The sequence below is a fragment of the Otolemur garnettii genome, unplaced genomic scaffold (assembly GCF_000181295.1).
Source record: "Otolemur garnettii isolate 467f Iridium unplaced genomic scaffold, OtoGar3 scaffold00137, whole genome shotgun sequence".
NCBI lineage: Eukaryota > Metazoa > Chordata > Mammalia > Primates > Galagidae > Otolemur > Otolemur garnettii.
This window is the reverse complement of record NW_003852532.1, coordinates 3,647,386-3,665,644: the sequence shown is the minus strand read 5'-3', so window position 1 is coordinate 3,665,644 and position 18,259 is coordinate 3,647,386. Positions and strand designations below refer to the sequence as shown.

At 34.0% G+C, this 18,259-nt stretch overlaps 1 protein-coding gene across 1 annotated transcript in view; it reads left to right on the top strand.

Moving 5' to 3' along the window:
- The window catches only part of STPG2 (sperm tail PG-rich repeat containing 2), a 448,474-nt gene that overhangs the window by 12,212 nt on the left and 418,003 nt on the right, over nucleotides 1–18,259 (top strand). The window contains 2 exon segments of the mRNA XM_023518401.1: nucleotides 12,106–12,218; nucleotides 16,052–16,163. Coding sequence (XP_023374169.1) covers nucleotides 12,106–12,218; nucleotides 16,052–16,163 — 225 coding nt within the window.

Sequence of the window (18,259 nt, the reverse complement as noted above, 5' to 3'; positions counted from 1 at the left end):
AGGGAGTTTGGAGGGATCACTTCTGAGGTTTATCTTATAGGGGTACAAGTGAATCTTTCTAAGAGTAGAATGTGAACGTTTTAAAACAATAACTGAGAAAATGACATGAAGGCTGTGTTGACCAGTTTGATGGAAGTATTTTGGATTGCATGTGAAAACCCCACACTGTACCCCAGAATTGCATTAATGTACATAGTTACCATTCAATTTAAAAAAAAAAAAAGAGCCAAAATCATCTTTAATGAGAAAAACTAAAGAAATTTGCATTAAATTTAGGAACATTACAAGAAAATCTATTATCACTCTTACTTAACGTTGTTTTGTAGGTATAGGTCAATGAAATTAGATTAGGGAAGAGATTATAGGGATAAAATTTGAAAAGAAAGTAAAATTATAATTATTTACAGAAGTAGAGCATATATACCTAGCAAACCTGACATATGTAATCAATAGTCAAACTACTAGCACTGTAAGAGAATTCAGTAAGTAATCTGGATACACAACTAACATACAGAAAACAATAGCCTTTACATATATAAACAACCATCACTTAGAAAATACGTGTATTAATAAAATGATTCCATTTATAATGGCAATAAAAAAAGGTAACCAACAATTAGGAATAAACTTAAGAAATTTATAAGCTCTATGTGAAATTATCAAAAGAAGAATTAAACAAATAGAATGAAATGCTATATTATTATTATTTTTTTTTTGAGGCAAAGTTTCATTATGTTGCCCTCAGTAGAGTGCCATGGCGTCACAGCTCACAGCAACCTCAAACTCTTGGGCTTAAGTAATTCTCTTGCCTCAGCCTCCCAAGTAGCTGGGACTTCAGGCACCTGCCACAACACCGACTATTTTATTATTATTATTATTATTTATTAACTTATAACTTTGTACATGGATGCATTTATGGGGTTCAGTGTACTGCTTTGATATACAATGTGAAATACATTGAACTAAGTTAATACATCTGTCACAATTATACTCATTTCTTAATAGTTTTGAAATGTACCGTTGCATCATGCACATTAGGTGAGGTCTCCCCAAATGCTCTCCATCCTCCTACATCCCTCTTCCCCTCCCCTCTCTCTTCTCTTTTCTGGACTATAGTTATGTGTTGCCATTCATATGAATATGTAGGTAATTATATGTTGATTTCATAGTAGTATTGAGTACATTGGATACTTTTTTTCCCATTCTTGAGATACTTTACTAAGAAGACTATGTTCTAGCTCCATCCAAGTAAACATAAAAGATGTGACGTCTCCATTTTTTATGGCTGCATAGTATTCCATGGTATGCATATACCACAATTTGTTAATCCATTCATGGGTCGATGGGCACTTGGGCTGTTTCCATGTCTTGGCTATTATGAATTGGACTGCAATAAACATTCTGGTGCAAATGTCTTTGTTGTAAAATAATTTTTGATTATCTGGGTATATACCTAGTAGAGGAATTGCTGAATCAAACAGTAGGTCTATTTTTAGTTCCTTGAGTGTTTTCCAAACTTCTTTCCAAAAAAATCGTATTAGCTTGCATTCTCACTAGCAGTGTAGAAGTGTTCCCTTCTCTCCACATCCACACCAATATCTGTAGTTTTGGGCTTTTGTGATGTGGGCTAATCTTACTGGAGTTAGATGATATCTCAAAGTGGTTTTGATTTGCATTTCTCTGATGATTAAGGATGATGAGCATTTTTTCATGTGTTTATAGGTCATGCATCTGTCTTCATCAGAGAAGTTTCTGTTCAAAAGGTATTCTTAGTGTTTGGTTTGGTCATCATTTCCAACATTCTACAGTTATTTGTATTTATTTCCATCTTTGGGCTTAGCCTCATGCACCTTCCAAAAGCATTTGGTTTGTGACAGTAGGTGTACTGGGAAGTTTTGAGAGTTTTAAGTCTTTTTAATTGTTAATATCTTTTTTAAAAAATATTTTAATTGTAGCTTATGTAATGTATCAAACATATAGGTAGTGTAAAACTAGTAATGAATATCCATATATCCATCATCTGGATATTACACATATTAAAATTTTGTCACACTTGAATTAGCTATAGTTTAAAAGATAGTGTATATATGTTATGATAGGTTTTACCCCATTCTCTTTTCTTTATCCATCTCCTTTTGTCAAAATAAACATTACTAGATACTCAAACACTAATGATACATACTTTTTAGATTTAAAAATTTAAGTAAATGTTATACAATATGTGTATTGTTTGCTTTTTCACTTTATATTTTCATATTTAACCAGTGATCATAGTTCACTGTAACCTCAAGCTTCTGGGTCAAGTGATCCTCTTGCCTCAGCCTTCTAAGTATCTAAGACTACAGGCATACACCACTATCCCTGGATAATTTTTCTTATTTGTGAAGATAGGGCCTTGCTATGTTGCCTAGAGTGGTCTTGAACTCCCGGGTTCAAGCGATCTTCCTCTTCAATCTCCCAGAGTGCTGGGATTACAAAACAGGAGCTACCATACCTGTTAACCACACAGATATATTAGAACAAACTCATTCATTGTTCCTAGTTAGATAAGTTTCTTTTTTAAAATGTGATTTAAAAAGTCTGGGTGTAATGGCTCGTACCTATAATCCTCGCACTTTGGGAGGATTATAGGATTGTTTGAGGCTAGGAGTTTGAGACCATCCTGAGCAAGAGGAGACCCTGTCAGTACAAAAAATATAAAAGAAATTAGCTGCATATGGTGGCACACACCTGTAGTCCCAGTTACTTGGGAGGCTAACATAAAAGAATCACATGAGCCCAGGACTTTGAGATTGCAGTGAGCTATGGCACCACTGTACCCTGTCATGGGTGACAAAGCCAAGACCCTGTCTCAAAAAAACAAAAAATTCCAAATAAAACAAAACGAAAATACTTCTCAAAATCATAGCTTTTATGAAGGAAAAGGGAAGCAAGCTAAGGAAGAAAATTTGAAATAGTTCCAGACTTATGGGAAATAGTTGCAATAATAATAATCCTTCTGTACCCTTCATCCAGATCCTACAGTTGTTAACATGTTATCACATTTGCTTTCTTATTTTTTGCTCCCTATATGTTTATATTACTACCTCATTAAATGACTTGAGAATATATTTTGGACATAATGCCTCTTTTCCCCTAAGTAATTTAATGTGTGTGTTATTTTACTGTGATGTTTATCAAATGGTGATTTTCTGTTTTTTTAAACATTTATTTGTTGGCCCTTTACTATAAAGAAGACTTTTGTCTGTTTTCCATATATGTATGTATCTGTACGGATTTATGAATTCCTATTTTACTAAGATATTTTCTTAGTAATGAAATTACTATTTTCTTAGTAATGAAATTATCAAAATCAGGACTTTTCATTTCTTCAATATTATTATCTGGTCTACAGATCTTTTAACAATATTACTAATTATTTCAGTTATATCCTTTGTAGAAAAACATATAGGTAGTGCAAAACTAGTAATGAATATCCATAAAGACACAAGCTACCGAAACCTGTGGGATACTGGAAAAGCAGTTCTGAGAAGAAAATTTATCACTTTAGATGCCTATATTCAAAAAACAGAAAGAGAGTGCATCAACAAACTCACAAACCATTTTGTGGAGTTGGTTTTTTAAAAAAACAAATAGATAAATCTTTGGCCAGACTAACTAGAAATAGAAAAGTAAAATCTCTAGTAACCTCAATCAGACATGATAGAGGGGAAATAATAATTGATGCCATAGAGATACAAGAGATCATCTCTGAATACTACCAGAAATGCCCAGAAATTTGCTCAGAAATACTATGCCCAGAAATTTGACAATGTGAAGGAAATGGATCAATATTTGGAATCACACCCTCTCCCTAGGCTTAGCCAGGAAGAAATAGAGCTCCTGAACAGACCAATTTTAAGCACTGAGATCAAAGAAACAATAAAAAATCTTAAAAAAAAAAAAAGCCCAGATCTGAATGGCTTCACACCTATCTATCAAACCTTCAAGGAAGAACTTATTCCCGTACTGCAGAAATTATTCCAAAAAATTGAAGAGGAAGAAATCTTCCCCAATATGTTCTACGAAGCAATCCTGATAGCAAAATCAGGAAAAGACCCAACTAAAAAGGATCATTTCAGATCAATTTCACTAATGAATATAGATGCAAAAGTTCTCAACAAAATCCTAGCCAGTAGATTACGGCTTATCATCAAAAAACTCATACATCATGATCAAGTAGGTTTCATCCAAGGGATGCAAGGCTAGTTTAACATACGCAAGTCCATAAACTTTATCCACTGTATTAACAAATGCAAAAACAAAGACCATATGATCCTCTCAATAGATGCAGAAAAAGTATTTGATAAAATCCAGCATCCTTTTCTAATTAGAACATTGAAGAGTATAGGCATAGGTGGCACATTTCTGAAACTGATTGAAGCTATCTATGACAAACCCACAGCTAATATTTTACTGAATGGAGTAAAACTGAAAGCTTTTCTTCTTAGAACTGGAACCAGACCAGGTTGTCCTCTATCACCATTACTATTTGACATAGTGCTGGAAGTTCTAGCCAATACAATTAGGCAAGACAAGGAAATAAAGGGCATCCAAATGGGAGCAGAGGAGGTCAAACTCTCCCTCTTTACTGATGATATGATCTTATGCTTAGAGAACCCCAAAGACTCAACCACAAGACTCCTGGGAGTCATCAAAAAATACAGTAATGTCTCAGGATATAAAATCAATGTCCACAAGTCAATAGCCTTTGTATTTGGCAATAATAGCCAAGATGAGAGGCTAACTAACGACACAACTTTCTTCACCATAGCTTCAAAGAAAATGAAATAACCTAGGAATATACCTAACAAAAGAGGTGAAGGACCTCTATAAAGAAAATTATGAAATTCTAAGAAAGGAAATAGAGAATATTAACAAATGGAAGAATGTACCAGTTTATGGCTGGGAAGAATCAACATTGTTAAAATGTCTATACTTCCCAAAGCAATCTACTGATTCAATGCCATCCCTATTAAAATACCAACATTGTACTTTCAAGACTTGGAAAAAATGATTCTGTATTTTATATGGAACCAGAAAAAACCCCATATAGCTAAGGCAGTTCTTAGTCATAAAAACAAAGCTGGAGGCATCAGCGTAGCAGATTTTAGGCTGTACTACAAAGCCATAGTGGTCAAGACAGCATGGTACTGGCACAAAAATAAAGACATAGACATTTGGGATTAAATAGAAAACCAGGAAATGAAACTAACATCTTACAACCAACTAATCTTTAATAAACCAAACAAGAACATACCTTGGGGGAAAGACTCCCTATTCAATAAATGATGCTGGTAGAACTGGATATCCACATGTAAAAGACTAAAACTGGACTCACACCTTTCCCTACTCACAAAAATTGATTCAAGATGGATAAAGGACTTAACTTTTAGGCATGAAACAATAAAAATACTCAAAGAAAGCATAGGAAAAACACTGGAAGATATTGGCAGGGAAAGACTTCATGAAGAAGACTGCCATGGCAATTGCAACAACAAAAACAAATGGGACTTAATTAAACTGAAAGCTTCTGTACAGTTACGGAGACAACAACCAAAGTAAATAGACATCTACACAGTGAGAAAGGATATTTGCATATTTTGAATCAGCCAAAACCTTGATAACTAGGATCTATAGAGAACTCAAATTAATCCACATGAAAAAAGCCAACAATCCCATATATCAATGGGCAAGAGATATGAATAGAACCTTCTCCAAAGAAGACAGATTAATAGCTAACAAACATATGGAAAAATACTCATCATCCCTAATTATTAGAGAAATGCAAATTAAAACCACCCCGAGATACCATCTAACCTCAGCGAGAATGGCCCACATCACAAAATCTCAAAACTGCAGATGCTGGTGTGGATGTGGAGAGAAGGGAACACTTTTACATTGCTGGTGGGACTGCAAACTAATGCAACCTTTTTGGAAGGAAGTATGGAGAACTCTCAAAGAACTCAAGCTAGACCTCCCATTTGATCCTGCAATCCCATTACTGGGCATCTACCCAGAAGGAAAGAAATCCTTTTATCATAAGGACACTTGCACTAGACTGTTTATCGCACCTCAATTTACAATCACCAAAATGCGGAAACAGCCTAAATGTCCACCAACCCAGGAATGGATTAACAAGCTGTGGTATATGTACACCATGGAATAATGTTCAGCCATTAAGAAAATGGAGACTTTATAGGCTTTGTATTACCTTGGATGGGAGGGGAACACGTTATTTTTAGTCAAGCATCACAAGAATAGAGAAGCATGAATCCTATGTACGCAATTTTAATATGAGAACAATTAGTGACAATGACACAGTGGGGTTGGGGTAAGGGAGAACAGAGAGAGAAAGAAGGAGGGAGGGGTGGGGGAAAGGAAGTGCAGAGAGGGAAGGAGGGAGTGAGTGGGGTCTTGGTGCGTGACACGCCTTTTGGGGGCAGGACACTACTGTAAGAGGGAGTTTACCTAACAAATGCAATCAGTATAACCTGGTTTCTTGTATCCTCAATGAATCCCCAACAATAAAAAATAAAAATTAAAATTAAAAAAAAAAAGAAATACTAGGTGATTTTCTTCAGGGTGAAATGAAAGGTCATTGGACAATAATGAAAAGAAAGAAAGCATTTTGATGTTATCTCTCACCTCACATTTTTTATAGGCTAAAAATCCTGTTAAAGTTATATATTAATTCTTTTAATAGTAGTTCAGAGAGCAGAATTATGTCCAAGAAGCTTTTTTCAACTGAATTCATATTATTGAGGTTTTATGATTCATTTATTTAGCAATTCTAAATGTAGTCCACTAGAAGGAAAGAAGATGTATGCAAACACTCACACAAAACTCAAGACATTAGCAAAATCCTTTTCCTATGTATATGATAGAGTTTATTTCATTTAGGCTATGTGAATTGACAACTACTGAACTCTTTAAGTTAAGGTAAATGTTCCATCTGAAATTTAATTTAAAAGTCTTTTAAAATACAGATAGAAAATAAAGAATAAATTGTTACACTCTTAACTCTACATCACTTTTTTATGTTAAGAAGTTGGCAATACCAACTTCAAGGGCACTGTCAATTTAGAAAGTCATTAGCAAATAAAATATGGCTTAATTGAAGCAAACTCAGCATGGAGCTGCATTATTTTAGTGAATGCTATAAAATAACTTGAAGAAGAATTACTAACTGCCACTCTCACTGACAATTAAATGAAGACATGGCTATGCAACTTCCCCCACCCTGTCCCTCCATAATTAAATATGGAAATAGAATTTGTGAAGAATTAGAAGTCCTGAAGTGTATTATTCAAGCACTGGACTTGAAAATGGACTGTTTTCTAGTGTGGCAACATACAGGTAGTTCTCAGCATGTTACCATTAGCAAATGTGTTAGTGTCATAATTCCAATCACACACTTTGTTTGTGAAATCCCCCTCTGAAAAAGAGATTTCTAATGGTTACCTGGGCTCTGGGCTCTTCTAAATCAAATATCAATTTTTTTTTGGTGCTACCTACCAAAGTGGAGGACCTCCAGTCCAGATTTTTGGAAAGTTATTCTTCCCAGGTGTTTGTAGAAGTTCTCAGGGATTTTTCAACTAAGCTCCTGAACAAGTCCATTTCCACTGAGTACAGCTGCTCCTCTACCAGTCACCTCAGTCCTTTGGCAGATGGTATGCTCTGTTGGGTATTTCCGCCAATGTTCTTGTTCTCAACTAAAGCTGCATGATGAGTGGCGGTGAAATGGAGGGAGGGAGATAATGTCCTTTCTTCTTTGTGTAAAGCACTATTGGAAGAGTCCAAAAGTAGGGTCCCAAAGTATTGATTTTTAATACTGTTTTCATGAAACAATTCTTTTAGATTTTTACTATAGATTTTTCTTTGCACTTCACAGGATATGGACATAAATCAATTGGGGATTTATATCTTGACATATGTCTATGTTAGGAGACAAATTCAGCAAATACTGAAAATACTTAGTATTAGCATTGACACTCTTTTGACAATGGTCATCATGATTAGCTATTTCCTATAATATTAGTTTTTACATTTGCCTTTTGGTTGGTTTGCTTCATTAGTTACCCAGACATTCCAAAACATGTCTGAATCCTACCTGAACATAGCTAGTGAATTCCTGTTTCTATATTGTCAGCTCCCAACATTCTTCATCACCCAAGAAAGGAATAAGCAGGAGATTTAACTAAAATATAAGCAGGATAAATATTTCAAAGCTATCATTAAGATTTTCTATGAGATTTCATCAGTGAAAACAGAATCAACATAGGTCTCATTTCACTTTATCAAACATTGAAGTTAGATCAGAGATTGTGTTAGTCCCTATCTTAGTCAGTGTTCTGCAGGGAAAGAGAACTAATATGTACACAGCTGATGCATCACTTAATGAGGGGGATACGTTCTGAGAAATGCATTGTTAGGTGATTGTCATTGTGTGAACATCATGGAGTGTGCTTACACGAATCTAGATAGTTTGGCCTACCACCTGGGTAGCATGTACTGTACTGAATGGTAAAAGATTATACAGATACAGATATGCAATCATAGAAAGGATATAATAAATATTAATACAGAGGGTGTCCAAAAATGTATACACATTTTAAGAAAGGGAAAAACTGCATTAAAATTGTAATACTCAATGTATACTGATAACAAAATAAGTCATGTGGAGCACCTCTTATAATTGCAGAAATCAAACATAACTTGGGTATTACAAATTTAACACCATTTTTTCCTTTCTTAAAAAGTATATACTTTTTTTGGCACTCTCTGTATATACTGTTATAATCTTATGGGATCAGTGTTGTACATGTGGTCCATTGTTGACTGAAATGTCATTATGCAGTGCATAACTATATGTATGAAAGGATGATTTATTGTGGAGATTGGCTCCCATGATTATAGAGAGTGAGGAGGCCCTCAATATGCTATCTTTTAGCTGGAGAACTAAGGGAGGTGGTTCTCATAGCTTAGTTCAAGCCTGAAGGCTTGAGAACCAGGATAGCTGATGATGTAATTAAGACTGCAGGTTCTCCACCCCTGCTTCTTAGTCTAGGGATGAAGGCTGAGAACCTGGGGGTCAGATGGTGCAAGTCCCAGAATCCAAAGACTGGAGAACCTGGAGTTATGTTCTTATGTCCAAGGGCAGGAAAAGATGGGTGTCCCAGATACATAAGAGAATTAATTTGCCTTTTCTCTGCCTTTTTGCTCTATCTGAGCCCTCAACCAATTGGATGGTACACAACATGAGTGAGTGAAGCTGATCTTTCTTACTCAGTCCTTTGATTCAAATGTCATTCTCTTCTGAAAACACCCTCATATACATACCCAGAAATAGTGGTTTCTAGCTATCTGGGCATCCCTTCATCTGGTCAATTTACCATCATAGTCCTTATTTAATTCTTTCAGGACAGGGAGATGTAGAAGGGAAAGTTTAGTTTTTATTGTGCTTATATTTTATGATATCTGAGGGCTAGTTGTTAATGGTAAGTTCAAGGAAGTAAAGTTTTCATATAGTAGGGATCGTTAGTGCTATCCTAGCTTCTTTTTGGATTTTGCTGTGGCTATCCCAAAGCTTTCTGGAGTGGTGCCTCTCTATCTAGAAAGTCATTCAGGGCCAGAGACAGTGCCTCCAACCTATTTTTAATAACCCGTGCTGAGAATAAAGTGGGATTTAGCATTCTTCTCCTCACTTCATGTAATGGTACTGGTACAGCTCTCAAAAGGTACTAGTGGCTTTGAGAATTGCTCTACTCACTACTCAAAGAGTTCATCCTTATTTCAAGTTTCTGTCTTTCTGGGAATGTTGATTGTGTTAAGCAGAGGCTCTTTTTACATGTAGTGAGGTCATTTTCTGATTCTGGTCACTGCTGGGTTGTATCTTTAAGAAGTTCATTAAAGCTTCTGACATGTGAGTGATACCTTCTAGTTTATAATGTTTATAATTTGTGTCATTTTGTGTGGTTTTTTGAAGTTTGTGGGTGGGTGGATATAGATTTGATTCACCATTTTGAATCAAAATTATGTGTTTTATCAGTATCATTGCTATTTATTACATTAATATTATTTATAATGGTCATTGAGGTTGCTTTCATTGGTCTAGAATAGTAATAGCCACCTAGAATAACTGACACACTGTTTCATACAGTTAAAACTATACATTGATGACATAGGAGTGGTATTTATACATATGAAATTATATATATAACTATATACAAGCTGTATATATATATATATAATTTTGATAATCCAAACTTATTTTAAAACTATATTTAAATAAATACAAATTGAAAGTAAGTAAACTAGAGTTTACCTTCCACCATCAGTTAAAAAATATGAGTTTAAAATTTTTTTGATTATTGCTCAATTAAAAATGTGTTAGGTTAAGAGAACAGAATTCCTGTATAGGATGCGACTGTTATTGTGTTATACTTTATTATTTTAGTTTCTGATAAAACCAGGTCTTTAAACTTAATTTTTAAATTTATTATAATAGCTGTAAAGGAAAAATGATTGTTGATTTCTCATGTCACAAATAATTTGTCATTAAAGAACACATCCTGTCCTTAAGAATTGACACCAAAATGAGCTGGAATAGTGCTTTATTTATCATTAACTATTTGTTACTATTTGAAAATATTTCATGAATATTTTTTCAATACCAGGTAATTAGAAGTTATCTCATGGCTGTTTGTAATATTGCACTTTTCAATCTGTTTAAGATAATTGTTAATATGTTTTTACCATTCCCTAAATAATTCCATCCCCTCTTCCTTTTTTTAAATGATGAGGAGCTAATTTTCATTGTCCCTTAAGGTTGTAGATAGGGAGTGTACTGCCAAGAGCAAAGCTGTTGATATTGGTTGGGAATATACTAATATTAGAGGCACTTCTCTGGGGATCCTGGCTGTCTCCGGATCGGGATGGGGCACAATGGTGACAACTTAACTTGGGATCTGTCAAAAAACACCTTAATTTACTGGTGGTACCCCTGTGACTGAGGCTATCCTTGCTTAAGATTTAGACTTATATAGAGGTAAACATTGTTTTATGACTTATTCCCATTTTTATCTTCTTTGTCTAATTAATTTCAGAATATTAGGGAGCGTATACATATTTTGTTTACATACTTTGTTTTTGTAAAGATTAAATCAAAGTTATAAGTGTGTCTTTCACCCAGGTAGTGTGCACTATACACAATAGATGGGAATTTACCCATCCCCTCCTCCCCTTACCCCTAGCTTGATTTTTACTGAAATTTATTTCTGTATGTGCACTTAAGTATTGATAGATTAGTTCCGATTTGAGAACATGTTTGTTTTTCTATTCTAGTGAGGTTTCACTTAGAAGAATGGTTTCCACTTCTATTCATGATGTCACAAAAGATACTAGACTGCCATTTTTTAAATGGCTGATAGTACTGCATGGTATGCATGGACCATAATTTATTAATTCATTCATACATTGGTGGGCACTTGGGTTGTTTCCACATCTTTGTGATTATGAATTTGGCTGCTATAAACATTTGAGTGCCAGTATCCCTTTTATACCTTTTTTCCTGTGGGGATATGCCTAACAGTGGGATTGCTAGGTCAAATACAAAGTCTACTTTTAGTTTTCTGAGGCATCTCCATACAATTTTCTTCCTTTCCTTTCCTTTCCTTTCCTTTCCTTTCCTTTCCTTTCCTTTCCTTTCCTTTCCTTTCCTTTCCTTTCCTTTCCTTCTTTCTTTCTTTTCTTTCTTTTTCTTTTTGAGACAGAGTCTCACTTTGTTGCCCTTGGTAGAGTGCAGTCGTGTCACACTCACAGCAACTTCCAGCTCTTGGGCTTAGCCAATTCTCTTGCCTCATCCTCCTGAGTAGCTAGGACTGCAGGTGTCTGCCACAACGCCTGGCTATTTTTTTTTTTTTTTATTGTTGAAGTTTGGCTGGGGATGAGTTCGAATCTGCCATGCTCAGTATATGGGGCTGGCACCCTACTGAGTCTTCACTGACTTATGCAAAGGTAAATATTCTTTCATGTTTTAGTCTCATCTTTACTTTTTTTTCCCAGGGTGTTTCCAATGCAACTTTGAAATACAAAGGTATACATTTTGGCAACTCTTCAGGAAGAAGGGAGCTACCTAAAAAGTCAAGTCCTGGTCCTGGACAGTATGATATCATCCAGTAAGTTAAAAAAAAAAGTGTACTGTTATTATAGTTCTTAGCTATAAATTATTCTAGTAATTCAGATTAGGCCAAAAGGAAAAATTTGTATGAAAAACTCTGAGAAGTATTATATGTAGGAGTAACCTATATGAAAGCTATTTCTTTTTTATCAGCCAGATCCTGTGTCTCCTACTTTATCTATATCACTTCAATGATATAGATAATTTAATCTTCACAAGTCCCTGCCTAGTTACTGTTGTTATATCTATTTTATCAGAGAAAAATCCAAGTGTCAGAGTATAAACAACATATTCAAGATCATGCAGCTTAAAAGTAACAAAGCATTAAAATATATAATCCTTAATTATTAAGAAGAGAAAAGATCAGATAAAATAGAAAAGAAAGTGATCCAGAATTTACCACTTTATCCCTGGCTGTCATCTCCTGTTCTTCTTCTGACTACATGATGGATTTAGAATGCATTCTCAGTCAGTGTAAATTACAGCTATAATATTAGATTGGAAAGAATATTAATGAAGTTTAACTAGTAAGTATATTACTGGTAAAATAATTCCTTCTATATTTTCTCCTGTCCCTACAGTACGGTGTTAGACATGAATCCATAGAAGGCAAAGTTGAATAACAAATGCTATGTTGTACATAGATTCTACCATTCCTTCATACAATTCAGTTGTTTTTTTTTTTTTTTTTTTTTTTTTGAGGCAGAGTCTCAAGCTGTAGCCCTGGGTAGAGTGCTATAGCATCACAGCTCACAGCAACCTTGAACTCTTGGACTTAAGTGATTCTCTTGCCTCAGCCTCCCAAGTAGCTGGGACTACAGGTACCTGCTACAGTGTTTGGCTATTTTTGTTGTTGTCGTTGTTGCAGTTGTCATTGTTTTAGCTGGCCTGGCAGGGTTTGAACCTATGAGCCTGGGTGTATGTGGCTAGTGCTCTACCCCACCTGTAATCCCAGCAGTGTGGGAGACTGAGGAGGGAGAATTGCTTGAGCTCAGGAGTTGGAGACTTGTTGAGCGAGAGTGAGATCCCCACTCCTAAAAAAATGGAAAAACAGCCAGGCACCACGGCAAGCACCTATAATACCAGCACCTTCTGGAGGCTGAGACAGTGAGATGCTCACAGCCTGAGTCTGATGTTGCAGTGAGCTATGATGCCATCGCACTCTGCTCAGGGCATAGGGTGGGACTCTGTCTCAACAACAACAGCAACAACAACGAATACAGCTTTTTTGCCCGAACGAATACAGCTTATTTGCCCGATACTCTCTCAGAGCAAGTCTCATAGTGATTATATACTTGATTAATTTGTTAGATTCAGACTTATCTGTGTACTAGCAGTGAATATTTGTATCTCTGCCTCTTGCTTGGACTATTGTGCTATTGTTCATTCCTGGAATGGACATTGTTTATATTCTTGCTGTGTGCCAGTACCTAACTTATTCACTGAGAATAAAAAAATGAAACATGGTCTTTGTTTTCGGGACTTTATATTCTAGTCCACTGCTTTTTTCATTTTTTTATTCTTTTAATATGGAAGATACATATTTGTAATTTTTATTCTTTTAATAGTTCATGCTAGAACTTTAACATGCATATTTAGCCTAATGAATTCTATACTTAATACTATTCTAAATCTTCTAGACAAGACAAGGTCTTTAGGATGCTTTAATTCTGATCATCCCCTTTCTGACATATGCTTTTGTTGTTTAGTATTTTAGTCCTATCCTTTTCTTATACCAGATTTGCTGGTTTGCCTCTCTCTCTCTCTCCCAGCCTCCCTTCCCTCCCTTACCCCCCCCGCCTCCTCCCCTTTCTCTCTCATATCAATTTTATTGATGTTTAAATGACATAAAACTAAATTTATCTTATTAAAGGTATGTTCTACTAAACATTTGACTCAGTACCCCACACATAAACAGAAGTCTTTCTAATTAATGTTAGCTCCCAACTTTGCATGGTAGTTTTTCTTACCAGTCCTTTTTTACTTCCCAAATCTTGTCCTGCTCCCATTCTTCTATTTTTTTTATGCTGTCACTTTGATCTTTGTTATTTCCACTGTTTTTCCTCTTCCATTTGTATTTTAACTTTTGCAGGAATGTATTAATATGGATTGCATTCTTCATTACTTCAGTCATTTCACCATTTTCATAATTTACTCTTTGCTTTGGCTGTGTACACTGTATCTTTTATTTGGAATTGTCTTGGTTCCTTCTGGTTCCTTCAGACATTTTCTGCTATTTTGTTTTTTCTTTTTTTGGATTCTTATTTTGTTTATTGAGACACAATTATTCTGGGAGACTCGATTCAGTACAAAAGTAAAGATACTTGGCTATCCTTAATGGAAAGATAAGCTTATAGGTCTTTTTTTTTTTTTTGAAAAAGACACAGTCCTAAATGATATATGATACTTTTGATATCTCAAATATAAATTTGTTATTTAGGCTCGGCTCATTTGGCTCAAGTGGCTAAGGCACCAGCCACATCTAAAGTGGTGGGTTCGAATCCAGCCCGGGCCCGCCAAAACAACAACGACAGCTGCAACCAAAAAATAGCCGGGAGTTGTGGCAGGTGCCTGTGGTCCCAGCTACTTGGGAGGCTGAGGCAGGTGACTTGCTTGAGCCCAGGAGTTGGAGGTTTCTGTGAGCTGTGATGCCACAGCACTCTACCCAGGGGGACAGCTTGAGGCTCTGTCTAAAAAAAAAAAAAAATTGTTATTTATAAATATCTTTGAAGTTTTGAAAATGAGTTCATTTGTTCAATTTTATACAAATAAAAATCAGTGAAGTGAGCTAGAATACTAAAATGGTAAATGTACGTTTAAATCATACCATTGCTGAACAAGATAATAAAGGCAATTGTGTAACATTTTTTTTTAAAGTATTTTTCTGTTGTCCGTTTTTTAACCTGCATTATGTTCAGTATAGTTTGTTGGTAATGTTGGATATCAGATTTCTTTGACGTTCTGTTTAAGAAATAGAAAAAATGGTAGTGTAGTTAGTATAGGCTATTTAAATGTAATTCTTATGACAATAATAGCTAGTAGTTCTTGTGTACTTATTATGAGCCATGAATGGTACTAAGCGCTTCACACCTATTACCTATTTTAACTGCTGAAACCTTATAATTGGTTATTACTATTTTCAATTACAGGTGACAAATCTGAGGCTTAGAGAATTTAGGATATTTGTATAAGGTCACACAATTAGCAGGTAGCAGTGCTGGGATTCCTATCAGGCTATCTAAATCCAAAGTTTGGGCTTTTAATCATTGCTTGTTTAGTTTCTGTTTCTTTCTGTGGTTGTCGAAAATTAAATGAAAATAAGCTTTCTTTTCATGTAAAAAATATTTTTTTATTTTTTTAAACATTGTTTTCTTCTCAGAAGTAATCAAAGATTTTTCTTTATGTTCTCTTCCTGATTCTTTTATGATATAAATAACATAATTATTTCCCCCTTGTTTTAGTAATGGTTGAAACACCAAAGGAGTTAAAATTTTAAAGATTTTCAGTGGTAAACAGAACATACGGGAAAGTTTCATTGGTAGCTTTTTACTTCAATTAATGATGTAAATTCCAGATCCTGTTTTCTTTTTGGAATCATTATCAGAATAGGTTTATAATAATGTGGTGAATTGGAAAAAGCAGAACTAACCAACAAAATAAATATATTTTAGAAAATTTTAAATGTATCCATCTAATGCACTCATATGATTTTATTATCCCATACTTTCAAAGCAGGAAATGAATGCTGCTGTAAAAATATTCTCTTTGCTTATAGAAATATTTATACATTCAAAATTGAGAGCTCTCAATTTCTATCTGAATTTTTTAAAGGAAAAAGACATTACATTATGAAAATATTAACATCAAGAAAGATGAACAGCAAAATTACTGCACATTCCTCCCACGATTATATGATGTGATAGTATTGCAGGAGAAAAAAAGGGTGAGTTGAAAAGTGGCTATTGCATTTATTTTCCAGTTTTAAGATCATCGAGTCCTGTTTCCACAAGGTTATTCTTAAATCTGTTATGTCTGATAGCTGTCACTCAATGAATATTGTAGAAGGAAATGTAATTAATATCTCTCAGGTGGTCACTGTCTCTTACTTGAATACCTCTTGTCATAAAGAACTCAGGACTCCTAAGGTTTCTTATTTTAGTAGTGGACAACTGTCTTTCTAAAAATGCCCTTCATTTGACCTAAATTTACCTGCCTTCTGCTTACTTATTATTCTCTCTTTTTCTATAATTTGTTTTCAATATCCCTTTAAATATTTACTAATAAGGATGGTTCCACATACCATCAGTTGTTCTTGTTGTTTAACTTGAGGGTCCCTTATTTTTAAAGTCATCTAGGGACCTTCCTCAGTTTGTGAATATCTTTCTCTTTTTAAATATGGTCTCTAGAACTAAGCATAATATTCTGGGTATAATCTGATTTTACATAGTAATACTGTCATCTTAATTGTTCTGGATAGTGTATATTTATTAATATAAAACATAGAGTTCCATTTTTTTGTAGCTACATTTCAGTTTATTCATTTGGAACTTATAAACAAATAAAACACTGAATTTGTTTCATTTAACTTAAAGTTTAAACATTATACAATGAAAATTTAAAAATGGATACAGTTACAATAAGGATAAATGAATTTTAATTGAATAGTCAGTAACTATTTCAATAAGAATTTTCTTTAGCATTTGATTTTCTTGGTCACCTTCTGAATATTTATCTGCAAGTGATATTGTTTATAGAAATATTAGAAAAAGATATAACAGAATAATGTGATATAATTGTTTTTACAGAGTAACAGTTATAAATATCAAAGCAGATAGAATCAGTAGAATGTAGTGGATAAAATTATTTTAGCATATACTTAGGCAAAGACAGCCTTTGGTTTGTGGATATAATTATTTTAGCATATACTTAGGCAAAGACAGACTTTGGTTTGTTAGTGAGGTTTTTTCATCAGTAGAATTCATTTATAGGTAATATTTTTTCTTTGACTGTCAACAAAATATGCAAAAATTAAAGTAAGAAAATTGTATTTTTCTTAAGTTTTTTTTGTGGAAAACATTCTCTTAGATATTTAGAGATCTTATTAGTATGTTATTTTATCTATTTTTTTTGTTTGTTTCACTGAGCCCTTCTGCTGTAATAGTGTGTTATTTTAAAATGCCACCTTTCATACTGCTATCCTACATTTTTGAAAGGAGAAAGAAGCTTATATGAGGTGACTTTTAAAGTAATATTGAGGTGCCTGTATCATTGCATTAACTTTGCTGCTGAGATTACTGTGGTCTGATATAATTTGTTTTTGGAATTGTTGGATGGCTAATATAACAACATGAAGAATTATAATCAATAGCAATAGAGTACGTTTTATTTATTTAAAAGTGTCATTGTTTTTTTTTTTTAATTCTTTCCTTACTAACTATAAAAATCTTCACTTGGTTATATTTCCTGACCATGGGGACTATGTATTATTTACTATTGTGCCTTTCATGTGTAGCACAGGGCCTAGAACATGGTAGAGCTCAATTAGTATTTATTTACTAAATACATGAAAATACTAAAACTCCTTGTTTTTTTAAACATCAACATAATTTTACATTTTATAGGGACATACATTTTTAAACATAAAATATGATTTTCTATATTTGTATAAACAGTAATATTTTCATATGTTAAATTTTTAGCTTACTAAAGGACTACTGATAGTCCTTTCTTATTTTCAGATACCTTACCGCTACCATTTTGCTTTCTCCTCATATACTTTTCTATTTAAAATTATTGTAAATTATATGCCAAAATATTATCTCAGTATTATTTATTGTACATCACTCTTATTTGCTACACATTTAAAAACTCTAAAAGATAATGAATGGTAGGTAATACTAGAAATCTTGTGTTGGGCAAGCAAGGGGAGGAACATATGAATATTCTAAAGAGTTGGAGATTTGGTTGCTTCTTGATATATATTTTTCTAGTGAGCCAATTTGCAGTTTAAATTTGACCATATTTAAGGATAATTTACCT